At 43.0% G+C, this 27,999-nt stretch overlaps 1 protein-coding gene across 1 annotated transcript; it reads left to right on the top strand.

Annotated features, from left to right (window-relative positions):
• Nucleotides 1-1,996: 1,996 nt before the first annotated feature.
• Nucleotides 1,997-27,306, top strand: NLRC4 (NLR family CARD domain containing 4). The gene is made up of 8 exons (XM_070428581.1): nt 1,997-2,090; nt 3,038-3,298; nt 4,042-6,036; nt 9,983-10,075; nt 12,463-12,633; nt 17,261-17,353; nt 17,962-18,129; nt 26,815-27,306. The coding sequence occupies exons 1-8, from the start codon at nt 1,997-1,999 to the stop codon at nt 27,105-27,107; spliced, it is 3,168 nt and encodes a 1,055-aa protein (XP_070284682.1). The 3' UTR covers nt 27,108-27,306.
• Nucleotides 27,307-27,999: the final 693 nt, after the last annotated feature.

Below are 27,999 nucleotides of genomic sequence, written 5' to 3'. Positions count from 1 at the left end.
TATATATATATATAAGTATATGTGTGTGTGTGTGTGTGTGTGTGTGTGTATATATATATATTTCAGAGAGGGAGGGAGAGGAAGAGAGAGAGAAACATCAATGATGAGAGAGAATCACCAGTTGGCTGCCTTCTGCACACCCGCTATGGGGAATTACGCCCACAACCCAGATATGTGCCCTGACCAGGAATCAAACCGTGATCCCCTGGCTCATAGGTTGAGCTATGCCAGTCGGGCAACTCTTTCCATTTTGATTACTGGGTATAGACCTGTGCTATCCAATGCAGTGGCCACTAGCCACATGTCTATTTAAATGTGAATTTAAATAAATAAAATGTAAAATTCAGTTGCATGAGCACACTAGCCACATTTCAAATGCTCAATAGCCACATGTGGCTAATGGTTACTCTATTGGACAGCAGAAATATAGAACATGTTTATCATCGTAGAAAATTCTACTGTACCGTGCTGGTCTAGAAACAGAGATATTCTGATAAGAATGAATACCGAATGAATGAAAGAAAGAATGAGTGAATAAGGAGCATTGTTTTCACATAACTACTTGATAAGAGAGGGTATAGTAGTACACAGGAATATATACCATGGTTATTAATAAGAACATCTGATAGTTATATAGCAGTATACTTTTCAAATTTTAAAACATTTTAATGTATGTGACTTTATTCAGTCTTTTGCATGAGTCTTTTTAATAATTAAAGTCAATGTCTTAATTTTACAGCTGAAGAAAAGTAGCATCCAAAAGACTAGTCTTGCCCTGCTGGCCTGGCTAGTGGTCGAGCAACGACCTATGAACCAGGAGGAGGTCATGGGTTCGATTCCTGGTCAGGGCACATGCCCAGATTGCGGGCTCGGTCCCCAGTGTAGGGTGTGCAGGAGGCAGCCAATACAAAATTCTCTGTCATCATTGCTGTTTCTATCTCTCTCTCTCTCCTTTCCTCTCTGAAATCAAGAAAAATATATATAGCCCTAGCTGGTTTTGCTCAGTGGATAAAGCATCAGCTTGCAGACTGAAGGGTCCCAGTTCGATTCTAGTCAAGGGCACATGCCTGGGTTGCGGACTCGGTCCCCAATGTGGGGGGCAGGAGGCAGCCGATCAATCATTGATGTTTCTATCTCTCTGTTCCTCTCCCTTCCTCCCTGAAATCAATAAAAATATATATTTAAAAAAAGAAAAGAAAAAAAAATATTTAAACAAAACACACACACACACACACATACACAAAACCCCAAAAGACTAGTCTTGTAACCTTGTGGAGGACTCTAGGCCTTTCTGAGGCAACATTTCTTCAGCTGTAAAGTGAAGATTGTGACTAGATTCAGACTTGGAGGTCATTTCCATACAGAGAATGTAGAAGCCAGAGAACAGATGAGACCCCAGAGATGAGACTGGCAAACAGGACATATAGTCAGGGATGTGGTAACATCCCAGCCGAAGTTAGTAGTAGAGATTTGTGACAGAGAGAAAGGCAAGTTGGGGTGGGATCCTCAGGGTCGGAGAGCCTGATGGTGCATCTGAGACCAGAGAAGCCACAGGTCCTTCGGGAGGAGCCTATCTGCTTGGATGGGTCCATGAAGGTTTGAAAACCAGGAGCAGCCTAGCCCAGGAAGAAAACTGGTGCAGATAGTGTCTACGAGTAAAAAATCAGGGAGACATTTCACCGAGCTGTCATGGACTGCCTGGGTACAGTGCGCTCTGCATTTGACAGAAATGGCATAGCTTCTCCAGGGACTACTAGAGGAAAGAGGGCTTACGCTGGAGAGCCAAGACCAAAATCTTTGGCAGATAAAAAATGCTACCCCTTTGAGTGATAACAGCTGAATAATGCCTAAAAATAGTGGCAACCAGGTAGTGAGCTATTATTTTGTACTAGAGGCCCAGTGCACGAGGAGGCACCCCACGGGCTGTTGAGGGAAGTTGAGGGAGTCAGGCCTGACCGACGCAGCAGGAGGCCTCCCCTGCCTGTGTCCACTCGGGATGCTGGAGCTGCTGCGCTGGTTCAGGTACCCCTTTCCCCCCCGCTGTGTCTCACCTTCAGGCCTCACCTGCCTGCGCAACCTCCTCCTGTCTGGTAGTCCCTTTAAGGCAGTGGTTCTCAACCTTCTGGCCCTTTAAATACAGTTCCTCATGTTGTGACCCAACCATAAAATTATTTTCGTTGCTACTTCATAACTATCATGTTGCTACTGTTATGAATCGTAATGTAAATATCTGATATGCAGGATGGTCTTAGGCGACCCCTGTGAAAGGGTTGTTCAACCGCCAAAGGGGTCGCGACCCACAGGTTGAGAACCGCTGCTTTAAGGCGTCCTGGCCTAATTTGCATATTACCTCTTTATATATTAAGATAAGATACTATACATGAATTCTCATAACACCTTTGTAAGCTAAACAGTGTTCTCAACACCATTGTACAGAAAAGGAACTAGTGGTGTACTGGAGCTGGTTCTTACTGTTTTGTGAGACCTTGTGGCTGAATTTTCACGACTTTTGTTACCCAGTTAACATACATTATTAGCTTGAAATCGACCATGGTGGGAATATTTAATACGTGGAGATTGGTAAATGCTACCGATTAGGACCTTTACCTAACCCAGAGAACCAGGGTGTTCAACATTTAGCAGCACAGCACTGAAACAGGCTCAGAGAGGTTTAGCAACTTGGCAAGGTTCCACAGAGAGTAGCAAGTGGCAGACCTAGGCCAGTCTCCTTCCTCTAATGCCCATTGTGATTTTACTGGGGACCATTTTATACTGGGGAATAAAACTGTTCATCTTACTTTATTACCAAAGAAACACCATCTTGCTCACCAAGGGGTTAGGGATAAGGAGCTTTTCAGGGCTTTTCTTCAGGGCCTGGAATTCAAGCATTTGCCATCTCCATAACTCAAGATGAGTCTAAGGTGTGTGTGTGTGGGGGGGGGGGGGGGGCGGAGATCATGACCCTAATGCTCTGGCAACATTGCATTCATATTTTATACAAGTGAATAAATACATATATATTTCCCCATCTCCTCAGTGAATTTCATTAAGGAGAACAGTCAAGCCCTCGTTCAAAGAATGGGAATGACTGTTATAAAGCAGGTTGTGGACGAGCTCTTTGTGTGGAATGTTCTGAATTTTGAAGAAGTAAACATCATTTGCTGCGAGAAGGTTGAGCAGGATGCTGCCAGAGGGATCATTCACATGATTTTGAAGAAGGGTTCCGAAGCCTGTAACCTCTTTCTTAAATCCCTTGAAAAGTGGAACTATCCTCTGTTTCAGGACTTGAATGGACAAAGTAAGTATCAGATTGCTTTGTATCTTCCACAAATAGACTAAGCCATGGTGAAGACCCATGATCCCCTGACAGAGCCTCTGCTCTCCTCCCTCTTCATATCACTGGGTGGTGTCCATGGTGGGGAAAAGCTCAGGCACGCTCAGAAAAAACTCCCATTAGATCGCTTGACGGTGAAGCCAATAGGTGACTCCAGGCTCAAGGAATAGCTGATTTAGAATAGCCTCACTTCAAAACCAAAGTGGACCATGGAGGCACCTAAGAAGTCCATGCAGTAGTGGTTTCCACCAGCCCATGATCCAAGCACCGTGGTAAAGAAAGCCTGACTAACTAAAGAAGCATGATTCTGCTTTTCATGAAATATTAATTTAGTTTTTATTTCATTAAACTGGTAAATTACTTCACGACAGATTTTAATCAAGGTTAAGGCCTGATCAGCCATCTTCCCACTGTTCTCAGGCACTTTTCTTAACCCAAACACAGACTCCTCCCATTTCCAATCAGCTGCTACAAGAGTTGGTGGTGGGAAGGAGGAAACAGAAGTCAAGAGGGGAGGAAGGGTAAAGGGTGACAGGGAAAAGCAGGAATAAATATTTGGAAGCCCTTGTGCCAGCTGAGAACTGGGGAAGGGAATTAAAACCATCAGTAGAAGATTCTCAGCCTTCTTCCCCCTTCATTCTCCTGAACTTTGGGCTTTGGGGAGACACAGAACTGGGTCCTCTTTAATTTCACCTCTTCTCCAATAGGCCTTTTTCATCAGATATCAGATGAAGACTTAGATGATTTGGCTCAAGATTTAAAAGATTTATACCATTCCCCATATTTTCTGAACTTCTATCCCCTGGGTGAAGATATTGACATTATCTTTAATTTGAAAAGCACCTTCACGGAACCCGTTCTATGGAGGAAGGACCAGCGCCATCACCGTCTGGACCAGCTGACCTTGAGTGGCCTGCTGGACACTCTTCAGAGCCCCTGCATCATCGAAGGGGAATCGGGCAAAGGGAAGACCACTCTGCTACAGCGAATCGCCATGCTCTGGGCCTCGGGAAAGTGCGGGGCCCTGACCAAGTTCAAATTAGTCTTCTTCCTCCGTCTAAGCCGGGCCCACGGTGGACTCTTTGAAACCTTGTGTGACCAACTCCTGGATGTACCCGACGTGATCAGAAAGCAGACTTTCATGGCCATGCTGCTGAAGCTCCGGCAGAGGGTCCTTTTTCTCCTGGATGGCTACAACGAGTTCAAGACCCAGAACTGCCCGGAAATCGAAGCCCTGATAAAGGAAAACCACCGCTTCAAGAATATGGTCATGGTCACCACCACCACGGAGAGCCTGAAGCACATCAGGCAGTTCGGGGCCCTGACTGCCGAGGTGGGGGATATGACGGAGGAGAGTGCACAGGCTCTCATCCGGGAAGTGCTGATCAGGGAGCATGCAGAGAGCTTGGTGCTGCAAATTCAGAAGTCCAGGTGCCTGCGGAATCTGATGAAGACCCCACTCTTTGTGGTCATCACTTGTGCAATCCAGATGGGGGAAAGTGAGTTCCACTCCCACACGCAAACAACGCTGTTCTGTACCTTCTATGACCTGCTGATACAGAAAAACAAGCACAAACATAAAGGGGTGGCCGCTAGTGACCTCACTCAGAGCCTGGACCACTGTGGAGACCTGGCGCTGGAGGGCGTGTTCAACCACAGGTTTGATTTCGAACCAAAGGATGTGTGCAGTGTGAACGAGGATGTCCTGCTGACAACTGGCCTCCTCTGCAAATACACGGCTCAGCGGTTCAAGCCAAAGTATAAATTCTTTCATCAGTCATTCCAGGAGTACATAGCAGGCCGCCGACTCAGCAGTTTATTGGCATCTCGGGAGCCCGAGGAGGTGACCAAGGGGAACGGTCATCTGCAGAAAATGGTTTCCATTTCAGATATTACATCCAAGTACAGCAACCTGCTCCTGTACACGTGCGGATCGTCTACCGAAGCCACCAGGACTGTCCTGAAACACCTGGCAGCCGTGTGTCAACATGGCAGCCTCCCCAGCTTCTCCATCACCAAGAGGCCTCTCTGGAGGCAGGAGTCTATGCAAAATGTGAAAAGCACTACTGTGCAGGAAATTCTGAAAGCCATAAACACCAGTTCCTTTACAGAGTGTGGCATCAATTTATTTCATGAGAGTATATCCAAGGCAGACCTGAGTGAAGAATTTGAAGCTTTCTTTCGTGGTAAAAGCTTATATATCAACTCAGAGAACATCCCTGATTACTTATTTGACTTCTTTGAGCACTTGCCTAATTGTGCAAGTGCTCTGGACTTCATCAAACTGGACTTCTACGGGGGAGCCACAGCTTCGTGGGACAAGTCCACAGAGGGCACGAGCAGGACCCACAAGGAAGAGTCCTCTGGAACCTACATTCCCAGCAGGGCTGTGTCTTTGTTCTTCAACTGGAAGCAGGAGTTCAAGACTCTGGAGGTCACACTCCGGGATTTCAGCAAGTTGAATAAGCAAGATATCAAATATCTGGGGAAGATATTCAGCTCTGCTACAAGCCTCCGGCTGTCCATTAAGAGGTGTGCTGGTGTGGCTGGAAGCCTCAGTTTGGTCCTCAGCACCTGTAAGCACATTCATTCCCTCGTGGTGGAAGCCAGTCCCCTCACCATAGAGGACGAGCAGCACATCACATCCGTGGCAAACCTGAAAACCTTGAGTATTCACAACCTACAGACTCAACGGCTGCCAGGTAATGTCAACCTCAGCAGTTGAAGCCATAATGGAACCTGGCTAAGTACCATGGGAATATTAGGCAGCATATTGTTTTGCTTTACATTTTCTACTATCTTCTCCCAGGTGCCAGGACTTGGAGAGGAGGTGGGAGGTCTGGAGGAGGATCTGCGTGGGAGGAAGGCTGTCAGGTTGGGAGGCCCTAGGGAGGATTTCCAGGGCTGAAGCTATATACTAGTAGTTTGATTGAATGGCTATATAGTTTATATAGCAAAGTGTGTGTTTGCATGTGTGTGTGTGTGTGTGTGTACTCTGTGTTTCATGTACTCACAACTGGAAACCTACTTCCCTGCTCTCCCTCTCCCCCCATGTACAGAGGGTAAGCTTGGCTTGAGTGAATTCCCCCCCTTCTCAGCATCTCCATCTCCACCCAGCATCCACTGCTTCCCTGCCAGGGGCTCCCCTCCCTCCAGCAAGTCTGGGAGGAAATCCAGCCTGTAAACTAATCACCCGCAGGCGCCAGTGACTAATTGTGTCACTAGATTCTTATCTAGGAAATTGCACAACAAACCCAGCCCCATCTCCACTCCGAGTATTGTTCATTTTGAAAAAAGATTTGGGGAACAGATTTTGTTTACCATGAATTTCAGACTCAAGACACACACATGCAGGGGCAATCTTTTGGGGCAAAGGAGAGTTTTCCCCAAATTCCAAGTAACACTAAAGATGAGTGTCTGGCCTCGCTGTGCAGATCCGCCCTATGGCCAGGAGCAGGGCTGCTGCCTGGTGTGAAGCTGTGGCAGGGGCCTCGCCCTACTTGACTGTCATCTAAGATCAGTTTTCATTCACAAGTGATGTCACCTGCAGAGGAGATTTGCTGTGATTTAAGAATCTAGAATCTTTGCACAACTAATTTTTGCAACCTCCTACTCGATGCAGGAATGCCTTCTATAGGATTCTAGAGAGTCACCCAGAGGTTATTAGACTCCCTTCTGTGTCAGGAGGCTCATGCTCTCCTCTTCATGGCTCCTCCTTTGTGACGATCATGCACACTGGTCGCCTATGGGCTGGACTGGCCTGCACAGTGTTTAGAATGTTCTTTTTCATGTTTTGTTCTTAATTTTTAAAATCCAGTTTTTGAGTAATATATTCACACGGTCCAAATGATAAAACAATCTAGAGTGAAAAGTCTCCTTCTCCTCCTCATCCCCCAGCCATGACTCTTCTTTCTAAAGGAGTTGCCAGCATTTTGAAATTGGGAGCTATCATGTGAAAATACAGGTTTTTCATTTCTCTTAAAAATTGTTGGATTTGACAACTGAGGGCCCATGTCCTCATTTGGTAACAATTTTTTAGAGCCTACGATCTGCTCCTGTGCTCTTCGGACAAGACACAAAATCTCCAGTTGGGCACAGAGTCCACCTGTTCTACTTCCCTGTCACTTTTTAAAAATATATATATTTGTTATTGATTTTTTACATAGAGGAAGGGACAGGGATAGAGAGTTAGAAACATTGATGAGAGAGAAACATCGGTCAGCTGCCTCCTGCACACCCCCTACTGGGGATGTGCCCGCAACCAAGGTACATGCCCTTGACTGGAATCAAACCTGGGACCCTTCAGTCCGCAGGCCCACGCTCTATCCACTGAGCTAAACCAGTTAGGGCTCCCTGGCCCTTTTTGACATCCTTCCCTGCTTTTGACATTTGAGTTTGTGATCAGTGCTTATTCTTTCTTAGGGCTAAAATCACTTCACTGCTGTTTATACCCAAGGTTGGTTTTTACTTTTGCCCTCCAAGTCTCTTCAGAATCTTTCTAGCTCACGCCTTTTTATTCCTAAATAGCTAGTCTTTTCATTCTCTTAACAGTGTTTTTCATAGAACAAAAGTCTTCAATTTTGTTGCCGTCTTTCTTCTTTTGTGAATCATGCTTTTGGTGTCATGTCTTGGTGTTATTCAACTTTATTCTTCTTTCTCAAAAGTCTTTTTTATATTCTAGTTCCTTTGCCTTTCCATGTAAATTTAGACTTACATTGGTTATATCACCAAAAACTCCTCCTGGGATCTTGGTTGAAATTACATTAAATTTATAGACCAAGTTAGGGAGAACTGGCATTTATATTATGTTGAATCTTTCAATCTATTTGCATGGTTTCTCTTCCCATTTATTTATATTTTCTTTGATTTCTTTTAGCATCATTTTGTTTTGTTTTAATATTTTTATTGATTTGAGAGAAGAAGGGAGAGGGAGAGAGAGATAGAAACATCAATGATAAGAGAGAATCATTGACTGGCTGCCTCCTGCATGCCCCGTACTGAGGATCGAGCCCACAACCTGGGCATGTGCCCTTAACCAGAATGGAACCCGGGATCTTTCAGTCCTCAGGCCGATGCTCTATTCTCTGAGCCAAACTGACTAGGGCTAGCATCATTTTGTAGTTTTCATCATGTTGATCCTGTATATGTTTCATACTGGTACTTAACTTTTTCATTCGCTTGGATTTATTGTAAGTGGTATTTTAAAAATAATTTGGTTACCAGTTATTTATTGCTACTATATGGAAGTAAGATTGATTTTTGTGTGTTGACCTTGTAGTCTATATCTTTGCTAACCTCTTTTATTAGTTCTAGGAGGTTTCTTTGTTTGTTTTCTTGTTTTGGTAGATTCCTTGAAATTTTTTATCAAACAATCATGTTACCTCCAAAAAAAGAACAGTTTTGTTCCTTCTTTAAAATTTGTATTCCTTTTATTTAATTTTCTTGCCTTATTGCACTGATTATGACTTGCAGTGCAATACTGAATATGAGAATTGAGAGGAAACATCCTGCCTTGTTCCTGATCTTAGGGTGAAAGCATTCAGACTTTCACCATTAAGCACGATGTTAATTGTAGTTTTTTCCTGTAATGGCTTTTATCAGGTTGAGGACATTTCCTTCTATTCCTAGGTTGCTGAGAATTTTTATCATGAATGGATATTGGATTGTGTCAAATATTTTTTCTGCATCAATTTATATGGTCATGTAGTTTTTCTTCTTTAGACTGTTATAGTGAATTACATGGATTGTTTTCAAAATGTTGAAATAGCTCTGCATTCTCTGTATGAAGTCCATTTTATTGAAGATTTTTGCTTCTATTCTCATGAGTGATATTGGTCTGAAAATTTCTTTTGTTTTATTTTCTTCATCTGGGTTTCATATTAGTGAGTAGCGCTTCATAAAATATGTTGGGAATTGTTCCCTCTACTTCTATTTTCTAGAAGTGATTTATAGAATTGGTTTATTTCTTCTTTTAATGTTTGGTAAAATTTGCAAGTTAAATTATCTGGGCCTGCAGATTTCTCTTTTTAGAAAAATTTAAACTATGTTAATAGATTTATAGGACTATTCAGGTTATCTATGTCGTGTTGGGTGAGTTTTAGTAGTTTGTGCTTTTCAAGAAATGGGGCAATTTTACCTGTGTTGTCAAATTCATGTGTATAGATTTATTTATATTATTCTCTATCCTTTTAACATCTGCAGTCTTTGTAGTGATATCTTCTCTTTTATTTCTGATATTGGTGATTTGCTTTTCTTCTTTTCCTGTCAGTCATGCCAGAAATTGCTCAATTTTATTGATCTTTTCAAATACATTTTCACTGATTTTTCCTACTGTTTATCTGTTTTCAATTTTTATTTATTTCTGCCTTGATCTTTATTAATTTCTCCCTTCTACTTGCATTGGGTTTATTTTGGTCTTCTTTCTCTACTTTCTTAAATAGTAAGTTTAAGTTATTGTTTCCCAGTCCAGTTGCATTATATTTGGAGAACATGCTTTTAGCTAAAGATGATGTCCATTTCTGACCAAAAACCATACACTTTGGTGTCAATTTCATGAGCATCTCTTGCCTATGGTAACAACGAAAATCTTTTCATTGATAATAGAAATTAATAAATGACAGCTGAACAAAGTCCATTTTCTTTTGGCAGGTGGTCTGACTGACAGCTTGGGTAATTTGAAGAATCTTATGAAGCTTATGCTGGATAACATTAAGATGAATGAGGAAGATGCTATAAAACTAGGTTAGAGTTTTTCTCTTTTTTTATTAATGTAAGTTTGAGAATAAGAACAGTTAAGTCAGTCCACACAAGGCAAGGATGCCTTTATGCATTTGTGACTGCATCGGTTTTCCGAGACATTTTTCTCCACCCCTATAGCACCATTTTATGTAAATTGTACAGCACTAGATGGTAACCCTTTGGAGAACAGAGCCATGATATGTTTTATCTTCCTGGTTGATTGACTTTGCTTGCATTTAAAGCATAGAAACAATGTAAATGTTTAAACTGTGGTTTTATAATTAAGTAAAGCTTCAGAAATCCTTGGCTATATTTGTATTTAAAGCAAATAAACAATATTAAAAAGATTATACAGTGGTTTTATAGTTAAATAAAACTTAAAAAGTAGAATGGAACACAACAATGAATGTGGATCAAGGAAAAACACAAGCAGAACATGTGATTTGCCTTCTAGGACAGGGAGGTTTCCTGTGGAAGCTGTTTTTCAACAGCTTTGGGGGGGGGGGGTCATTTTTTTCTTTTATTGGTTCTTCTCCCCACATTTGAGACCTCAGTTAAAGGCTCCTCAGCCTTTTATTTTTCATTCTGCTTGCCTAAAGACAACCCTATAATTAAAACATGACTGGCTTTTTTCATTATATAGCTTCCATAAGAATAATCAAAATAATTCAGTGTTCAGTGAACATTTACTGCATGCCTGTGAGTTACACAGAATATCAGAGGTTGAAGGAGCCTGAGAACATCTAGTCTAATTTTTTTTTAAATTCTAAATGTTATTATTGATTTCAGAGAGAGGAAGGGAGAGGGAGAGAGAGAGAGAGTAACATCAGTGATGAGAGAGAGTAATTGATCGGCTGCCTCCTGCACACCCTCTCCTGGAGACCATGCCTGCAACCCGGGCACGTGCCCTGACTGGGAATCAAACTGTGACCTCCTGGTTCATGGGTGGATGCTCAACCACTGAGTCACACTGGTGGGGCTAACTTTCCTATTTTACTGCCACTGGAACCTAGAACAGTTTACTGACTTGCCCAAGTTCTCACCAATTGGTAGAAAGGGCGCAAAAACACCTACCTGAAACAATCTGATTCTACTGTTAAGGAATCAGAGTCTGGACGTGAATAAACGAGTCTAAATGTACTATTTATCAAAGAGTTACTGTGCAATCGGTTAGACAGTAAGCACACCAGGCACTTTGACATACTTCTCATTATACAGAGGTATAATTATCCCTAAAACCATAGCTAAAAGGTTGAATAACTTGCTTACACTCACACAATTATTAAGTACAGGATCCAGGAACCAAACTGACTGCAAAGCTCATGCTCACAACCTCTGAGCTACGTGTACTCCCAAGACAACAATTAATATTCTCCTTCTATGTGACAGGCACCACACTAAATACATTATATACCTTATCCGCCACCTTCCCAAAGCTCTGCAAGGTAGTTATTAAAAACAGTACATGTCTTTCCTCTAGGTTAGAGTACCGTCAAGATAAAGCACTATTTTAATGGCACAAAGGGATGCCTAATCAATCCAGGGACATTTTAGAACGTTTTCACTTGTACTACTGATAGGAGATCAATCTTTCTCCCGGTTAACATGCTGCATTGGATGTGGTCTTCATTGTGGAGCACCAGGAAGGCCCCAAACCATGCAGTCCTAGCAGGGCCCTGTGAACAGTTATCATAGAAGCACACCAAGGAACTCAAGTCCCCATGCTGCCCTTTGGAATTCAGCCTCCACCCCTTCTAAGATTTTTGAAGGGTTTAAAGAGACAGTGCTCACTCAGAAAACCTATTTCTGCCCTAACTGGTTTGGCTCAGTGGATAGAGCATTGGCCTGTGGACTGAAAGGTCCCAGGTTCGAATCCAGTCAAGGGCATGTACCTTGGTTGTGGGCACATCCCCAGTAGGAGGTGTGCAGGAGGCAGCTGATCTATGTTTCTCTCTCATCGATGTTTCTAACTCTCTATCCCTCTCCCTTCCTCTCTGTAAAATATCAATAAAATATATTAAAAAAAAAAAAAAAAAAAAAAAAAAAAAAAAAAAAAGAAAACCTATTTCTATGAAAAAAGTTGTGGTATACTTGGATACCCATACATGGATACCCATTAAAATACTGCACATTTAAAATAAAAAATAAAAAATAAATACTGCACATTTACTATAGGTTTTCTCATGCTACCAAGAGAATGACCTCCACAAAAGAGATTGTATGGCCCAGGAGACTGGAAAGTGAGAGTTGGAAGAAAATCTGCTCTCTTGGCTTTTTACAGGAAGAGCATGGCAAGGGCAATTGTTCATTGCCTTCTTTTCAGCCATTCATCTATGGTGAAATCAAATTAACTTGGTATCCTAACGCATTTCCTTTCCATCTATTTGCAGCTGAAGGTCTGACAAACCTGAAGAATATGTGTTTACTTCGTCTGACCCACTTGTCTGACATTGGGGAGGGAATGGATTATATAGCAAAGTCTTTGTCAGCCAAACCCTGTGACCTTGAAGAAATCCAATTAGTCTCCTGCTGCCTGACTGGAACGGCTGTGAAAACCCTAGGTAACTGTTGCCTGCACTGACTGAGAACAGTGTGAGAGAAGATGTGGTGCTTCCATAGTAATTCTTGCACGCTGTCTCTCAAGCAGCAATTTAATTTTCAGAGAAACTGGAAAAGATAATGAAGACATCTGGGTAATATCTAGTCTGTTTTTAATGATTTTCTCCACAATTAGAGTAAAAACGGACTATAGATGGAGAATAGAGAACTTCAAACTAATTGAAGATGTTATAATTTTAAGAGAAGGTGAAGAGGAAGAAATTAAGAAGTAGGTGCTTGATGCTTGGCATATGTCCTGTTATATAATAACTGCTTAATAAGTATTTGGATGGATGAATAAATAAATGGTTGAGAAGCAGAGAGAGGGATTTCCTTAAATGCGGTCAGGCCTTCTAATTCTTCCCCATTGCCCTGTTAAGATAGAGTTAGCGTGCATTAATATAGGCATTGAGTATTTGAATTCCCAAAGAGTGTGCATACTAACTATGAAAAAACCTTTGCATATTAGCGGATAAACTGGATTATGTTAAACTATGATGTTTCTTAAATTTAGATTTTGGGGGGAAATAGTATAACCTTTTTAAAAAAACAAACAAACAATATAAGCCTTAGCTGGTTTGGCTCGGTGGATAGAGCGTCGGCCTGTGGACTGAAGGGTCCCAGGTTCAATTCTGGTCAAGGGCATGTACCTTGGTTGCGGGCATATACCCAGTAGGGGGTGTGCAGGAGGCAGCTGACCGATGTTTCTCTCTCATCGATGTTTCTAACTCTCTATATCTCTCTCCCTTCCTCTCTGTAAAAAATCAATAAAATATATTTTGAAAATATATAAAACTGATGGGGAAAAGAAAAACACACACACAAAAACAAACAAAAAAGAAGAAAAAGGACTGATGGAGTCTGTAGGAATTACTGAGATTACTTATATGCTAATATGAATCAAAAACTAGAGAAATCCATGATTGGAGAAGGCTAGCAAGCACTGGGAACATGAGAATGAAGAGCACACTCCCTTACTCTCCACCTGCCACTGGGAGGAGCCAGGCTTGGAACTAACAATAGCAACCATCCCCTTTTTATGTGGAGTCCGTGGGCTTTTTAAAGCACCAAACTTCAGAATATATTTTACTCAAAGAAAAGGATTCATAGGATTGATTTAAAAAAAATAATAGCTAGTATTGTAAAAAGAGTATAATTCATGCAAAACGACTAATTTTTTAAAGATTTTTCTAATCAGTCTTTTTTAAAAAAATATATTTTATTGATTTTTTACAGATAGGAAGGGAGAGAGATAGAGAGTTAGAAACATCGATTCAGCTGCCTCTTGCACGCCCCCTACTGGAGATGTGCCCGCAACCCAGGTACATGCCCTTGACCGGAATCAAACCTGGGACCTTTCAGTCCGCAGGCCGACGCTCCATCCACTGAGCCAAACCGGTTTCGGCCTCTAATCAGTCTTGATAGGAAAAACTTCAACTAGATTAAGCAACCTGATAAATGCAGGTATCCTCACTATCAGAAAGTAGAGCATTCCTAAGAAACCTTTTTTAAAAATAAATTGTTTATAACTTTAAAAAATATATATTTTATTTTTTTTATTTTTTTTTAATTTTATTTTTTTTTAATCTTTATTGTTCAGATTATTACATTTGTTCCTCTTTTTTCCCCCCATAACTCCCCTCCTTCCAGCTCCCACCCCACCCTCCACCCTCACTCCCCACCCACTGTGTTCATCCATAGGTGCATGATTTTTATCCAGTCACTTCCCGCATCTCCCACACCCCTTTTCCCCCCAAGAATAGTCAGTCCATTCCCTTTCTATGTCCCTGATTCTATTATAATCACCAGTTCATTCTGTACATCAGGTTATTTATTCACTTGATTCTTAGATTCATTTGTTGATAGATGCATGTTTGTTGTTCATAATTTGTATCTTTACCTTTTTCTTCTTCTTCCTCTTCTTAAAGGATACCTTTAAGCATTTCATATAATACTGGTTTGGCGGTGGTGAACTCCTTTAGCTTTTCCTTATCTGTGAAGCTCTTTATCTGACCTTCAATTCTGAATGATAGCTTTGCTGGATAAAGTAATCTTGGTTGTAGGTTCTTGGTATTCAGCACTTTGAATATTTCTTGCCATTCCCTTCTGGCCTGCAAAGTTTCTGTTGAGAAATCAGCTGACAGTCGTATGGGTATTCCCTTGTAGGTAATTGAGCCTCTTTCTCTTGCTGCTTTTAAGATTTTCTCTTTGTCTTTTGCTCTTGGCATTTTAATGATGATGTGTCTTGGTGTGGTCCTCTTTGGATTCCTTTTGTTTGGGGTTCTCTGCGCTTCTTGGACCTGTAAGTCCATTTCTTTCACCAGGTGGGGGAAGTTTTCTGCCATTATTTCTTGAAATAGGTTTTCAATATCTTGCTGTCTCTCATCTTCTGGCACTCCAATAATTCTGATATTAGTCCGCTTAAAGCTGTCCCAGAGGCTCCTTACACTATCTTCACATTTTCGGATTCTTTTTTCATTTTGCTTTTCCAATTGGGTGTTTTTTGTCGGATCTTTGGTTTGATTCTTGAGCTCCTCTGGTCTGCTATTGGGTATAATATTCTTTATTTCAGTCCGTGTATGCTTACTTTCTAATTTCTTTATCGTAGCATCGAGGGTCTCATTAGTTTTCGTGAGGCTCTGCACAAATTTATGGCAAGCCCTCAAAATTGCGATTCTTAGCTCCATATCCTCCATTTCTGTCATGTTTTTTTGTCTCCGCATCTTTTATGTTTTCTTGGTGCACCCCCTTGTGGTCTCTGTGCGCAGTCTTGTTCTAGCCAAGCCTTAATTGTTGTAGTTAACACTAGAGGGATTTGACCACCAGGCCGACTGGCTGTAGGAATCAGCTGAGCGGAAAACGTCTGTCTTCTGGGGAGGCGCTAATCCAGCCTTTGCCTGAGGCGATCGGCAAATGGCTGTGCGCAGGGCTTGGGCGGGGCGGGATCAACAGGGCGGGGGGAGGGAGCCGCTATGGCCGCTCTCAGTCCGTCACCAGGGGCTCTGCCTCTCTGTCCCAGCAACCGCTGCACACCTCGGAGGGGCCGTAGCCAGACAGTCCCGCTTCTCCCGTTTGAGTCTGGGTCCCTAGAGACTCGCCCGGATCTGTAGCCCAGAGTCTGAGACTCACTCCTGATTGAAAACGACAACCGCGCCCTCAGCCGCCAGCCCGCTTTGCGCGCGCACCACCGCACCACCGTACCTTTAAATTTTCCACACTGCGCCTCCTCTGAGCGTCGGAATGCTGTTGTTTTTGCTTCTAGTTGAAGAGTCTCTCCTCAGCCAGCCTTCCTGTGGTTCTGGTTGATGTCCGTTCCGACTTTTAGTTGTATTTTTGAAGTGGTTGTTTACGGCGGCAATCTCCGGTGTTTACCTATGCCGCCATCTTCGATTCTCTCCAAAAAATATATATTTTATTGATTTCAGAGAGGAAGGGAGAGGGAGAGAGATAGAAACATCAATGATGAGAGAGAATCATTGATCGACTGCCTCCTGCACACCCCCCATTGGGGATCAAGCCCGCAACCCAGGCATGTGTCTGACCTGGAATCAAACCATGACCTCCTGGTTCATGGGTCGATGCTCAGCCACTGAGCAACACTGGCTGGGCCCTATGAAACCTTCAATAAGCTAATAGGGCATTAAGCAAATAAGCAATTACCATTGATCTTTATGGAACATTTTCGAGCATTCCCAGACTCCAAAATGACTTCTCCTAGGCTTTTCTTATACCTTAGGACACACTTGCTAACAGGTGCACAATAAATCAAGATAAAGCACAGATGCTCACAGACACAGCTCAAAGCTCTGGCGGTTTGATGCTGAAATGCGAAGTGTAGTTCCCAGGAAGGAGCTTGGCTGCGCCACTCTGGATGCCTCTATAAGGCTCTCTGCAAAACAAACAGTGAACGCTATTTTTGCTTTTCGCCTTTTTTTTTTGGTAAAAGCAAGGCGAAAATCCTCTTTGGATTTCTTTCAGTTAGCGAAGTGGCATAACTGAACTTTGGAAAGGGGGCAAGTACCTGTATCTGTAGTGAAGAAAATAACTAAGCAGCTCTTAGCTAGAGCGGTGGCATTTTGTGACTAATGTTCTTATTAAAATTTTTATTATTAACATCACAACTATAACAAAATAATCTAAACTGAGGTACACAAAGAACAGCTCATCTCATTGGTTTTCGCTCCTTCATCTCTCCTGCATGAGAAGAGCATTTAAGAATTGGAAGCAACCTCACATTTCCTCTAGTTCATCCTTCCCCATTCTAACGATGAAGACACACGGAGGCGTAGAGAAATGGAGTGACTTTCCTATAGTGACATAACAACTCTAGTCCATGCTGCTTTAGGCTTTACTGAGTATTAATGACCATTTTGCCTTTAGGCTGAAGTTTATTAATCAGAACTTAGGACCAGGAAATATCTGTCCATTTGGTTGCAGTCATGGGAGTAGCCAGATACTTTTGAGAATAGGTAATCAAATCTAATAAAGATTCATACACTCTCAAGGGCTCAGAATTCTTATAAGGATATTTTTAAATGAATATATAGTTCCCTGATAGTCTTTTTCTTTTGGATTAAAATTTTTTTCCAGCTCAGAATCTTCACAATTTGGCCAAACTGAGCATCCTTGATTTATCTGAGAATCACCTGGAAGAGGATGGAAATGAAGCTCTGAGTGAACTGAGTAAGAATGACCATTTTGCCTTAAAGATGCACCTTAAGGAAGTCAGGTAGCCCTTTCTTAAACTGCCCTTAAGGAACACAGGCCACGGCTTTTGAGTCACCAATTTTCACATGCTCACTGCACCTGAGGCTCCCACCTGCTTGCCTCCTTCTATAGAGCCAGTGTCTGAGAGTAGGGGATGCTTAAGACAAATTGGCTCAAGGAATTAGTAATAAGATTTTTAAGATGTGATCAAGACATCCTGATTGTTGTTGTTTTTTTTAAAAAAAACAACCTGATACTAAAAAAAAACCCAAAAAACTTGATACTGTCTGAGATTTACTTCGGAATAAGACAGGAGGGAAGGAATTTGTTGAGGATAAAGCAAACATCCATGATTTGCTGTTCGTTAAAAGTTGGCGTATTAGTGCTCACAGCTTCATTGTACTGCCCTGCATAGTTTATATATTCTTGAACACTTTCCATAAAATGCTAACCAAAAAGCGAGTTGATTCTCACTGCACATTGAGTAGGCTGCAGAGAGAAAGACCACTCCTTCTCCTTTATCACTTCGTCCTTCATCAGTTTTGAGATGGATCCAGTTCCTGAACTGTCTCTGGTTCCTCCAGTTGACAGGCTGCACGTGTTGGAACAGCTCACTGTGCTGACGCTGCCCTGGTGCACTGATGTGCGCGTCAGCCTGACCAGGCTGCTGGAGCAACTGGAGGGGGCTCCACAACTCCTCAAACTGGGGCTGAAGAACTGGAGGCTCACTGATGCAGAGATTAGAATTCTAGGTAGGTGCACACACAGAGCCAGGAGAACCTGGTCCTAACGAAGTTCTTAAACTGACTCTCTCTCTTCTTTCCTTCCCCCTCATGTCCTCCCCCCTCCCCTCCCTCCCTTTCTTCCTTTCTTTCATGCCTTTTTAAATTTACTTGCCTCCTCCCCTTTTTAAAAATATTTTTTTATTGATTTTAGAGAGAGGGAGCTAGAACCATCAAAGAGAGAGAATCATTAATTGGCTGCTTCCTGCACGCCCCCTACTGGGGGATGGAGCCAGAAACCCAGGCATGAGCCTGACTGGGAATCAAAATATGACCTCCTGGCTCATGGACCAATATTCAACCACTGAACCACACCAGACCGGCTGCCTCCCCTTTTTTTGTACAAATATATTTAAAGAAATAACATGATTTAAAACACTGACCTGCTTTCAGGTTTTTAAGCATTTCAACTACAGTATTTACATTATTTGACAAGGTATATTATGTAGAAACAGCTCTCCCTACCCTTAACTGTCTGAAATTCAGCAATGCCACTCCAATCTTGGCTAAAGTTTTTAAGTCACCTGCTGCGTATTCAAAACATATAAAGGTAAGTGCAGCTTTAACTGGTGTCACAGAATATCTGTAAGTGCTGTGATATAATCCCAGAAACAAATGGAGATATAGGAATGACTGGACAACACCAGCCCCAGGCAGCTGATGAAGGATCCTCATGCTGCTTGGATTAGTTATCAAGTTCTGTGGAACAGACCACCCCCAAACGTGGTGGCTTCAAACAACTATAGACCTTACGTCACAGTTCCTGTGAGTCAGGAGTTTGGGAGAGGCTCAGCTGGGTGGTTCCGGTTTAGGCTCTGTCATGAAGTTGCCATCCAGAAATGGGCTGGGGCTGCTGGAGGACCTGCTTCCTGGGTGGCTGGCTCCTCACTTGGTTGATGGGTGAGTGCTGGCTGTCAACTGGAGGCCTGTGTCCCACCCCGGGACTTCTCCAAAGGCTACTTGAGTGTCCTCCCCACATGGTAGCTCACTTCCCCCAGAGCAAGAGACCCAAGAGAGAACCAGTTGGAAGCTGCAATGTTTTTTATGACCTAGTCTTGGAAGGTCATTTCTGCTGCATCCTATTATTAGCCAGGTTAGCCCTAGCCAGTGCAGAAGGAGGTAATACATGAGAGTGAGTTCTAGGCGGTGAGGATCATTGGATCCACCTTGAAGGCCACTGTACCATCTAAGGCAGCGGTTCTCAACCTGTGTGTCGCGACCCCTCTGGGGTTCGAACGACCCTTTCACAGGGGTCGCCTAAGACCATCGGAAAACACATATATAATTACATATTGTTTTTGTGATTAATCACTATGCTTTAATTATGTTCAATTTGTAACAATGAAAATACATCCTGCACATCAGATATTTACATTACGATTCATAACAGTAGCAAAATTAGTTATGAAGTAGCAACGAAAATAATTTTATGGTTGGGGGTCACCACAACATGAGGAACTGTATTAAAGGGTCGCGGCATTAGGAAGGTTGAGAACCACTGATCTAAGGCAAAGGATTAGTGAAAACAGCCTCGCCTGCCTTCCCCGTTTCCCTCACAGATGGTCTAGCTAGCATCTATCTGCAGTGCACATATTTTCAGTGTACAATTCTGTGGCATTAAATACATTCACACCATCTTTTTCATCTTTTCCGACTAAAACTCTGTACACATGAAACACTAACTCCCCACCTGCTCCTCTTTTTAAAACCACCATCACCATCCTTTTCATCTTTTCTGACTAAAACTCCGTACACATTAAACACTAACTCCTCACCTGCTCCTCTTTTTAAAAGCTTTTCTCTTAGAGATGTGTGTGTCTCTAAGTCTCTAGGCTGAACAAGGGTTTTGCCTTCCTTAAAGTTGCTTCAAGTTATGGATTTTCCTTTCCTTTATTCCTTCTCCCCAACCCGGCACCCCAAGTCAACTTTCTTAGCACCTTCCCTTAATTCCTAACTCCACTTCTATCTGCTCTACCTACTCCCTTAATTCCTAACTCCACTTCCATCTGCTCTATCTATTCCCTTAATTCATCAAATCAGATCATCCTGGGTGTCATTCTTCAGGCCCCTCCTCTGTTCTGGGTGATATTGGAGGCAGGTGGCTTCCATGACAGACTAATTAGTTAGCTCATAAATAACCCCTCTCAGGTAACCTCATACCTTAAGTGTGCTGAAAAGGCTGTATCTTCTCGAAGAGGCCATTGGGGAATGTGTAGAATTAGCATTACATGTGACAGAGGCATTTTTAGGTAGAGATGTTTTAGCATCTTCCAAATCTTTAAGTAGGTAGCTGCCTAATCTGCCTACTTCTGAGCCTGGCCTGTGAGACCAGATAGGGACATGGTGTGTTTAATGAAATAAAAACTGAGCTAGGTGAAAAAACAAAAACAAAAACACTGAGCTAGGTGGTAATCGCCATATGATTTTAATTGCCTAGTGCAGTGATGGTGAACCTATGACACGCGAACTCATTTTTTTGGTTGATTTTTCTTTGTTAAATGGCATTTAAATATATAAAAAATCAAAAATATAAGTCTTTGTTTTACTATGGTTGCAAATATCAAAAAATTTATATATGTGACACGGCACCAGAGTTAAGTTAGGGTTTTTCAAAATGCTGACACACCGAGCTCAAACGGTTCACCACCACTGGCCTAGTGCCTTATTGCCTCCATATGTAAATGAGAGAAATAAGCATAACCGAAGACTCCAGTATAATTATGGATCTAGCAGACTTACTGAGTGCTTGTGGGTAACTGTGAAAGGCGGGATTACATGATAGCTCTGAATGGCAGGTTAATTAAATTTAATGTTGGCACATCCACTTTTAAAAAATAGATATATTTTTATTGATTTCAGAGAGGAAGGGAAAAGGAGAGAGAGACAGAAACATCAATGATGAGAGAGAATCATTGATTGGCTGCCTCCTGCACACCCCCTGCTGGGGACCGAGCCTGCAACCCTGCATGTGCCTTTAACTGGAATCAAATTCGGGACCCTTCAGCCCCCAGGCCAATGCTCTATCCACTGAGTCAAACCATCAAGGGCAGCACTTCCACTTTCTTAAAGACATGCTTGACCACTTCTGCCAACTCAAGCTCTAGCTGCCTATTAATTGCCTTGTCCCTTTCCCATCTCCACCTCTTTTCCCCAAGAAACTCCCCTGGCCCACAGTAGCAGCAGTCAATTTAGGCAATGACATTGAGTGATGGATATGTGTACGGATGCAGTAGCATAAGGAAGCAAATGTAATGAGAGACAGTCTCTCATGAAAGAAAGACTGCCTAATTAGAGAACATGAGATGTGGGTATGAAATTAGATACAGTGGTTGGCATGTGCTTTCCTGGAAAAACCCCACGCCTGGATCGGCCTTAATTTCCCACTTTTTCTGTACCTACACTCAGGCTACTGGGGAAAATCACACAATTTGGCAGATAGGTACACTACAGGTTCATAGTGATAAATTTCAACAGAAATATTTAGAACCAAATGGTAAGGAAACACTATACATCAAAACTTGTGGCATGCAGCAAAAGCAGGGCTTGAAGAAAATTCTCATAGTCTTAAATACTTATATTAAAGATGAATGGCTGAAAATGAATTTTTCTAAATTATTAGTAAGAAGCCAGTAAAACAAACAAACAACAACAAAAAAACCTCACGGAGTAAACACATAATAAACATAAACGTATTGGCGTACCTCACTGTGTTGCACTTCGCTTTGTTGAGCTTCACAGATGTTCAGTTCTTTACATATTGAAGTCAACACTCTCCACCAGCAAAAAGACCACAAATCCCTTCGTGGTGCTCTGGAACAGAAACTGGGCAACCAATGGGTCCGGGCTGCCTGTCACTACCTGAGCCAGTTAAGCAGAGACAGTGCTGAATCATATATGAGTGTTTATTGCAATAATGCCGGCAGTATGGGAGCCAGTGCTTATGTGGGGTAGAAGGACAAAGATTACAGAGGAAAGTAGGAATTAGAAGCATGGGGAAGTAGGCAAGGTTACGGGCAATGCGGGCTGGGGGTCGCAAAGGGACCAGATTGCTTCAGCAACAAGGTTGCTAATCTTTCCATGATGAAAGGCGGTTCTTGGAAAAGGAGAATGGACTGCATTCCGATGTTAATTCCCATGTCCTGGGGCGTACAACTCTCAGCCAGGTTAGAACAGGGGTCCTCAAACTTTTTAAACAGGGGGCCAGTTCACTGTCCCTCAGACCGTTGGAGGGCCGGACTATAGTTTAAAAAAAAACTATGAACAAATTCCTATGCACACTGCACATATCTTATTTTGAAGTAAAAAAAACAAAACGGGAACAAATACAATATTTAAAATGAGGAACAAGTAAAGTTAAATCAACAAACTTACCAGTATTTCAATGGGAACTATGGGCCTGCTTTTGGCTAATGAGATGGTCAATGTCCGGTTCCATATTTGTCACTGCTAGTCATAACAAGTGATGCAAGTGTGCATCAGTTACTCTAGATCTGGTTGGAGATTTCAGATGTTTCATTCTGGAAAAAGGCTCTCCTAACTTCAAAAAAAGAGGCTCTGCTAACTTTAAAAAAAAAGGCCCTACTAACTGCAAAATAAAAAAAAAAAAATAGACCTCCTAACTTCAAAAAAAAAAAATCCTAACTTGTTCTTACCTCGGTCCTCAGGCAGCAGCAGGCTCTGCACAGGCAAGCTCGTGACTTGTCTGATCACACCCGAGACTGAGAGGAGGAGAGGAGGAGGGGAGTCGGAGAGTGCGGCGCACATTCCACACATGCGCACTGCGGGGCCGGGATGAGTCGGCTGCTAAGCAACAGGCAGAAACACCCAGCAGGCCGGATAAATGTTTTCGGTGGGCCGCATGTGGCCCGCGGGCTGTAGTTTGAGGACCCCTGGGTTAGAATGTGCTTTCTCTTATCAGAACAGAACCATCACGGTTAACAGAGCATGATTAATATTTCTTATAATTATAGCTAGTCTCCACTATTCTATTTCTGCCCCTAAGGGAACCACACCTGCAGTATCTGCCTGTATAAATCAGTGAAACAGAAAACAAAAATAAAGATTAATAACACTTAAAATTGATCCTTTAAAAAGAATAACAAAATAGATAAAAATCAAGTAAGACTGTTCAAGAAAGAGTGACTTAATTTCATTAGTCAATATGGAGACACAAGCACATGTTTATAGTAGCTTTATTGAATATTGCCCCAAACTGAAGGCGACCGAGATGTCCTTCAGTAGGTGAATGGATGAACAAGCTGTGGTACAGCCACGCAGTAGTATATCATTCAGTGGTAAAAAGAAATGAACTATTAAGCCTTGAAGAGACATAGGGAAATGTCAGGGGCTCAGGAGGAGGGGAGAGAGGGTAAACAGACGCAGCTCTGTGTTTTTAGGGCAGTGGAACTATTCTGCATGATACCGTAATTGTGCATACATGACAGTATGCATTTGTCAAAACCCATAGAACTTTACTGCACAAAGAGTGAACCTTAATGTATGCAAACTAAAAAATCATTTAGGAGGTCTGAGATACCTGAGGACAAAATGCAGACTGCAAAACAACCTAACTATATTACAAACTATGAAACAATCTCACTGCAGGGAATGAGGGGCAAGGAAATTGACCTAATAACTTGGGAAATTATCTGTGAAACTAAAGGCAAAATAGCCCGGCTGGCATGGCTCAGTGGTTGAGTGTTAACCTATGAACCAGGGGGTCACAACTCGATTCCAGGTCAGGCACATGCCCGGGTTGTGGGCTCGATCCCCAGTGAAGGGGTGTGCAGGAGGCAGCTGATCAATGATTCTTATCATTGATATTTCTGTTTCTCTCTCTCTCTCCCTTCCTCTCTGAAATCAATAACCACAGCACCCATCTAATTTATAACGTATATTTTCACACTATATTGTAAGCCCAATAAGACAGGGACTACGTCTGCCCTTTTCAGCTATCCCCAGCCCCTAGCAAGCACAATCCATGGTACACAGTAGGCACTCAAAAATGTTTGCAGAATGAAAAACTGGTAAGAGCTCTGGCAATGCTAGAATTTTGTTTAGGATGCAGGAACCTGTGCTGCGCCAGCACAGCCAGGTTCGGTGAGCCTGAGAGGGGGTCCCGGTGAAGGGTTAGAAAAGACAGGCAAGAGAAGAAAGCTGGGTCTGGGTTGGGCGCTGCTGCCCTTTCTGATGGAGAGACAGCGCCAAGGCCTGCAAGCCGAGTCTTTATTTTATAGCCAGATTCCAGGGGGCAAAGTAAGGGCATGGTCAAGAAGTTTACAACATTGTCGTGTGTTTAGAATCTACTCAGTTACATGCACCTGATCAAGCTTTGTTTCCTTGCTGCACATCCCGCAGCCCATATCACTTAGCCATGTGGGACCACAGGTTCGGACCATAACCTGTCCAAACACTGTAGCCGCTCTCCACAGGAACCCTTCAAGGATCAGAATCCTTCTACCCAGAGCATTTGAGATTCTGCTTGGAATTTGGATCAAGCCACTTCCATTCTCCACAGCCCACGCACAGCCCACAGCATTAAATGTCAGATTTCTTTTCCCTCGGGACCAGTCTGCTCATCGTGATGACAAAAACACTGCAGATTACATGAACAGAATGCATGCCCTCAGATCATGCTTGTTGCTCCTGTGCTTGCACACGTTCTAATGAGTATCCGAGGAGTTCTTTTTGATGCCTTACCTAAACCTTAGTAGATTGCCTGTATAAATAGTTCACCTCTGAGGGTGGAATGGGCTTTAAATTCTTCTTTTTTAAGTTCCCTTTAGGTGGTGGAATCTGGTCTTCTAGTCAAGGAGAAAAGAAGTTGCTCTTTGGGGCAGGAGCCTTACAGACACTGACAACCAGCATTTTGACTGAGTGCATGCCATGCTGGGAAGCACATGAAAAAGGCAGAGACAGAAAGAGCAGGGAGAAAGCTACCTATTAGGAAAAAACAAGGGCTCCTTATGAGAAGTAGAGGTGAAAGGGAGGCCCTATGTATGAGTTGGGCTGGACACAGGCTGAGCTGGTATAACAAGACACAACTACACCATGGCTTACAGAAGACTAAGCTTATTTCCCTGTCCTCTACCGGTCCAGAGTGGATTTGCTCTTTGCAGTCTTCCAGACCCAGAAACCTACATTTTTTTATTCCTCCATTCCTTAGCGAGTTATCTCTGACTTCAAGGTCAAGGCTAGAACATCCACCTTCCCTTTGTAGGAGGTACTTTAGAGTGCCCTGGGCTGTAAGGAATGGAGGAGGTTCCTGAAGAGTCCAGGGAGGGTTAAAAGAACAACCCTGAAACCCAAATCTTGAGACACTGAAGGAGGCTTACTTATTCAAGTTTACAGTGAGGGGCATTCCATACCCAAGAAACAACAGGTAGTGTTTGCTTCTCAGAAGAGACAATGATCTAAGATTACTGGGAGTTTGACTCCAGTTTTGAAAATAAGTACTGATTATTTAATAGCATCTTTTGCACTTAAATTTTTAAGCAATCTTCCATTTCCTGGAAGGGTCAGAAAAAGGGAAAAATATATAATTCATTTATAATGGTTTGCTAATATAAAGGAATTATACTAATTAAATCAACTGTATTTACATTATAGATGCTATTTTAAATAACTTGTTATAAATTTTATTAATTACTAGGGGCCCAGTGCACAAATTCGTGCACCTTGAAAGGAACTGTGGGCTGAGAGGCTGCAGTAGGCACAGGGGTGGGTCTCGGCTCATCCTCTGTGCCCCCGCCTGGCCCCTCCCACTGCAGCCCCCAGTCCCTTGTCTGCCAGCATCCCTGCTCCAGGCCGGCGCCAGCAGTGGGTGAGAGCGGCAGTTGCTGCCAAGATGGCCCCTCAGGAACAGGGGGAGGTGGAGAAGCCCTCAGGGACGATCAGGACCAGCAGCTGCCACTCACACCCGCTGATGGTGCCAAGCCATCAGGACCAGCGCCCGGGCACTGGCAGCGGGTGCAAGTGGGGCTGTCGCTGGCAGAGGGTGCGAGCAGCGGTTGCTGGCCCCAAACTCCCCTCAGAAGCAGGGGGAGGTGGAGAAGCCCTGAGGGGCGATCAGGGCTGGCAGCCGCTGCTTGCACCCGCTGATGGCACTGAGTGACTGGGGCCAGCGCTGGGTGCCGGCAGTGGGTGTGAGCGGCGGCTCTGGTGCTGGCAGCAGGTGCGAGCGTCAGGTGGGGCCACAACGTGTGGGAGCAAAGAATTTTCAGTAACCACCAGAGGCTCACCCTGATGACAGCGACCGCTGCCTCACCTTGGCCTGGCACCCCCATTCACCTGCTCCACCATCCTGCCACTGCCGATGCCCACCATGGTCCATGCACGCCCCCTGGTGGTCAGCACACGTCATAGTGACCAGTTGTTCTGGTTGTTCCACCGTCTGGGCTATGTACATATTAGCCTTTTATTATATAGGATAATTACATTATTTAATTATACTGGTTAATTAAATACTAATTACTATTTACCAGATTCCCTTACACTTTACAAATAATGTAATTTGTAAATACAATGGACTACATTCATAATCACTGCCCTATCTATAGAGAATTTCAAAAGTAAGGCACTGGTCCAAACATGGCCATTTTTCTTTAAAAAACTGTTTTGCTTCCAACTAAAATACTACTTTCTATTTTTTACCAGGTGCATTTTTTGAAAAGAACCCTCTGAAAAACTTCCAGCAGCTGGATTTGGCAGGAAATTGTGTGAGCAGTGATGGATGGCTTACCTTCATGGGTGTATTTGAAAACCTTAAGCAATTAGTGTTTTTTGACTTCAGTACTAAAAGATTTTTACCCGATGCAGCATTAGTCAGAAAACTTGGCCATGTGTTATCAAAGTTAACTTTTTTGCAAGAAGCTAGGCTTGTTGGGTGGCAATTTGATGATGATGATGTCAGTGTTATTAAAGGTGCCTTTAAACTAGTAACTGCTTAAATAAAGGGCAACCTGAGCCCATGAATGCTCTGGGGAACTCCATTACTTTCCGCCTGGTGATTTAAAAATCTTTGCTCATGCTGAAACCGGTTTGGCTCGGTGGATAGAGTGTCGGCCTGCGGACTGAAAGGTCCCAGGTTCGATTCCGGTCAAGGGCATGTACCTGGGTTGCGGGCACATCCCCAGTGTGAGATGTGCAGGAGGCAGCTGATCGATGTTTCTCTCTCATCGATGTTTCTAACTCTCTATCCCTCTCCCTTCCTCTCTGTAAAAAATCAATAAAATATATTTAAAAAAAAAAAAATCTTTGCTCACATAGTCCAAGGGTCGGAAAGTATATGGCAATCTATTATCCACCTAAAAATTATCCTTGTCAACAGTGTCTGCCCAACTCGCCCCTTCTAAACTGCCTCTTCCTTTACTGGTATCGGGATGATATGTGGCACAATGACTTCCTTAGCTGGCCTCTTGCATGGAAATCTTTCTTATTTTCACCATTCAGGAAAAATAAAAAGAGGATGCCAGGCAAATGAGACCAAAGAAGGGGGGAAGTGGGAGGGAGTTTACTGATGACATGTGCTATAGTTCTGTGTTTCATGATTCCTAATAGGATTATCAGATACTTGAAGGGGACTCTTCTTCATCCCAGGTCCCCTTGGTCTCAAGAATTGCAGGTCGCCGAACCGGTTTGGCTCAGTGGATAGAGCGTCGGCCTGCGGACTGAAGGGTCCCAGGTTCGATTCCGGTCAAGGGCATGTACCTTGGTTGCGGGCACATCCCCAGTGGGGGGCGTGCAGGAGGCAGCTGATCAATCTCTCTCATCGATGTTTCTGGCTCTCTATCCCTCTCCCTTCTTCTCTGTAGAAAATCAATAAAATATTTTTTTAAAAAA

The sequence above is a fragment of the Myotis yumanensis genome, unplaced genomic scaffold (genome assembly GCF_028538775.1).
Source record: "Myotis yumanensis isolate MYYU_CA2020_CCGP unplaced genomic scaffold, mMyoYum1.0.hap1 SCAF_11, whole genome shotgun sequence".
Classification (NCBI taxonomy): domain Eukaryota; kingdom Metazoa; phylum Chordata; class Mammalia; order Chiroptera; family Vespertilionidae; genus Myotis; species Myotis yumanensis.
This window is presented reverse-complemented; position numbering and strand designations above follow the sequence as displayed.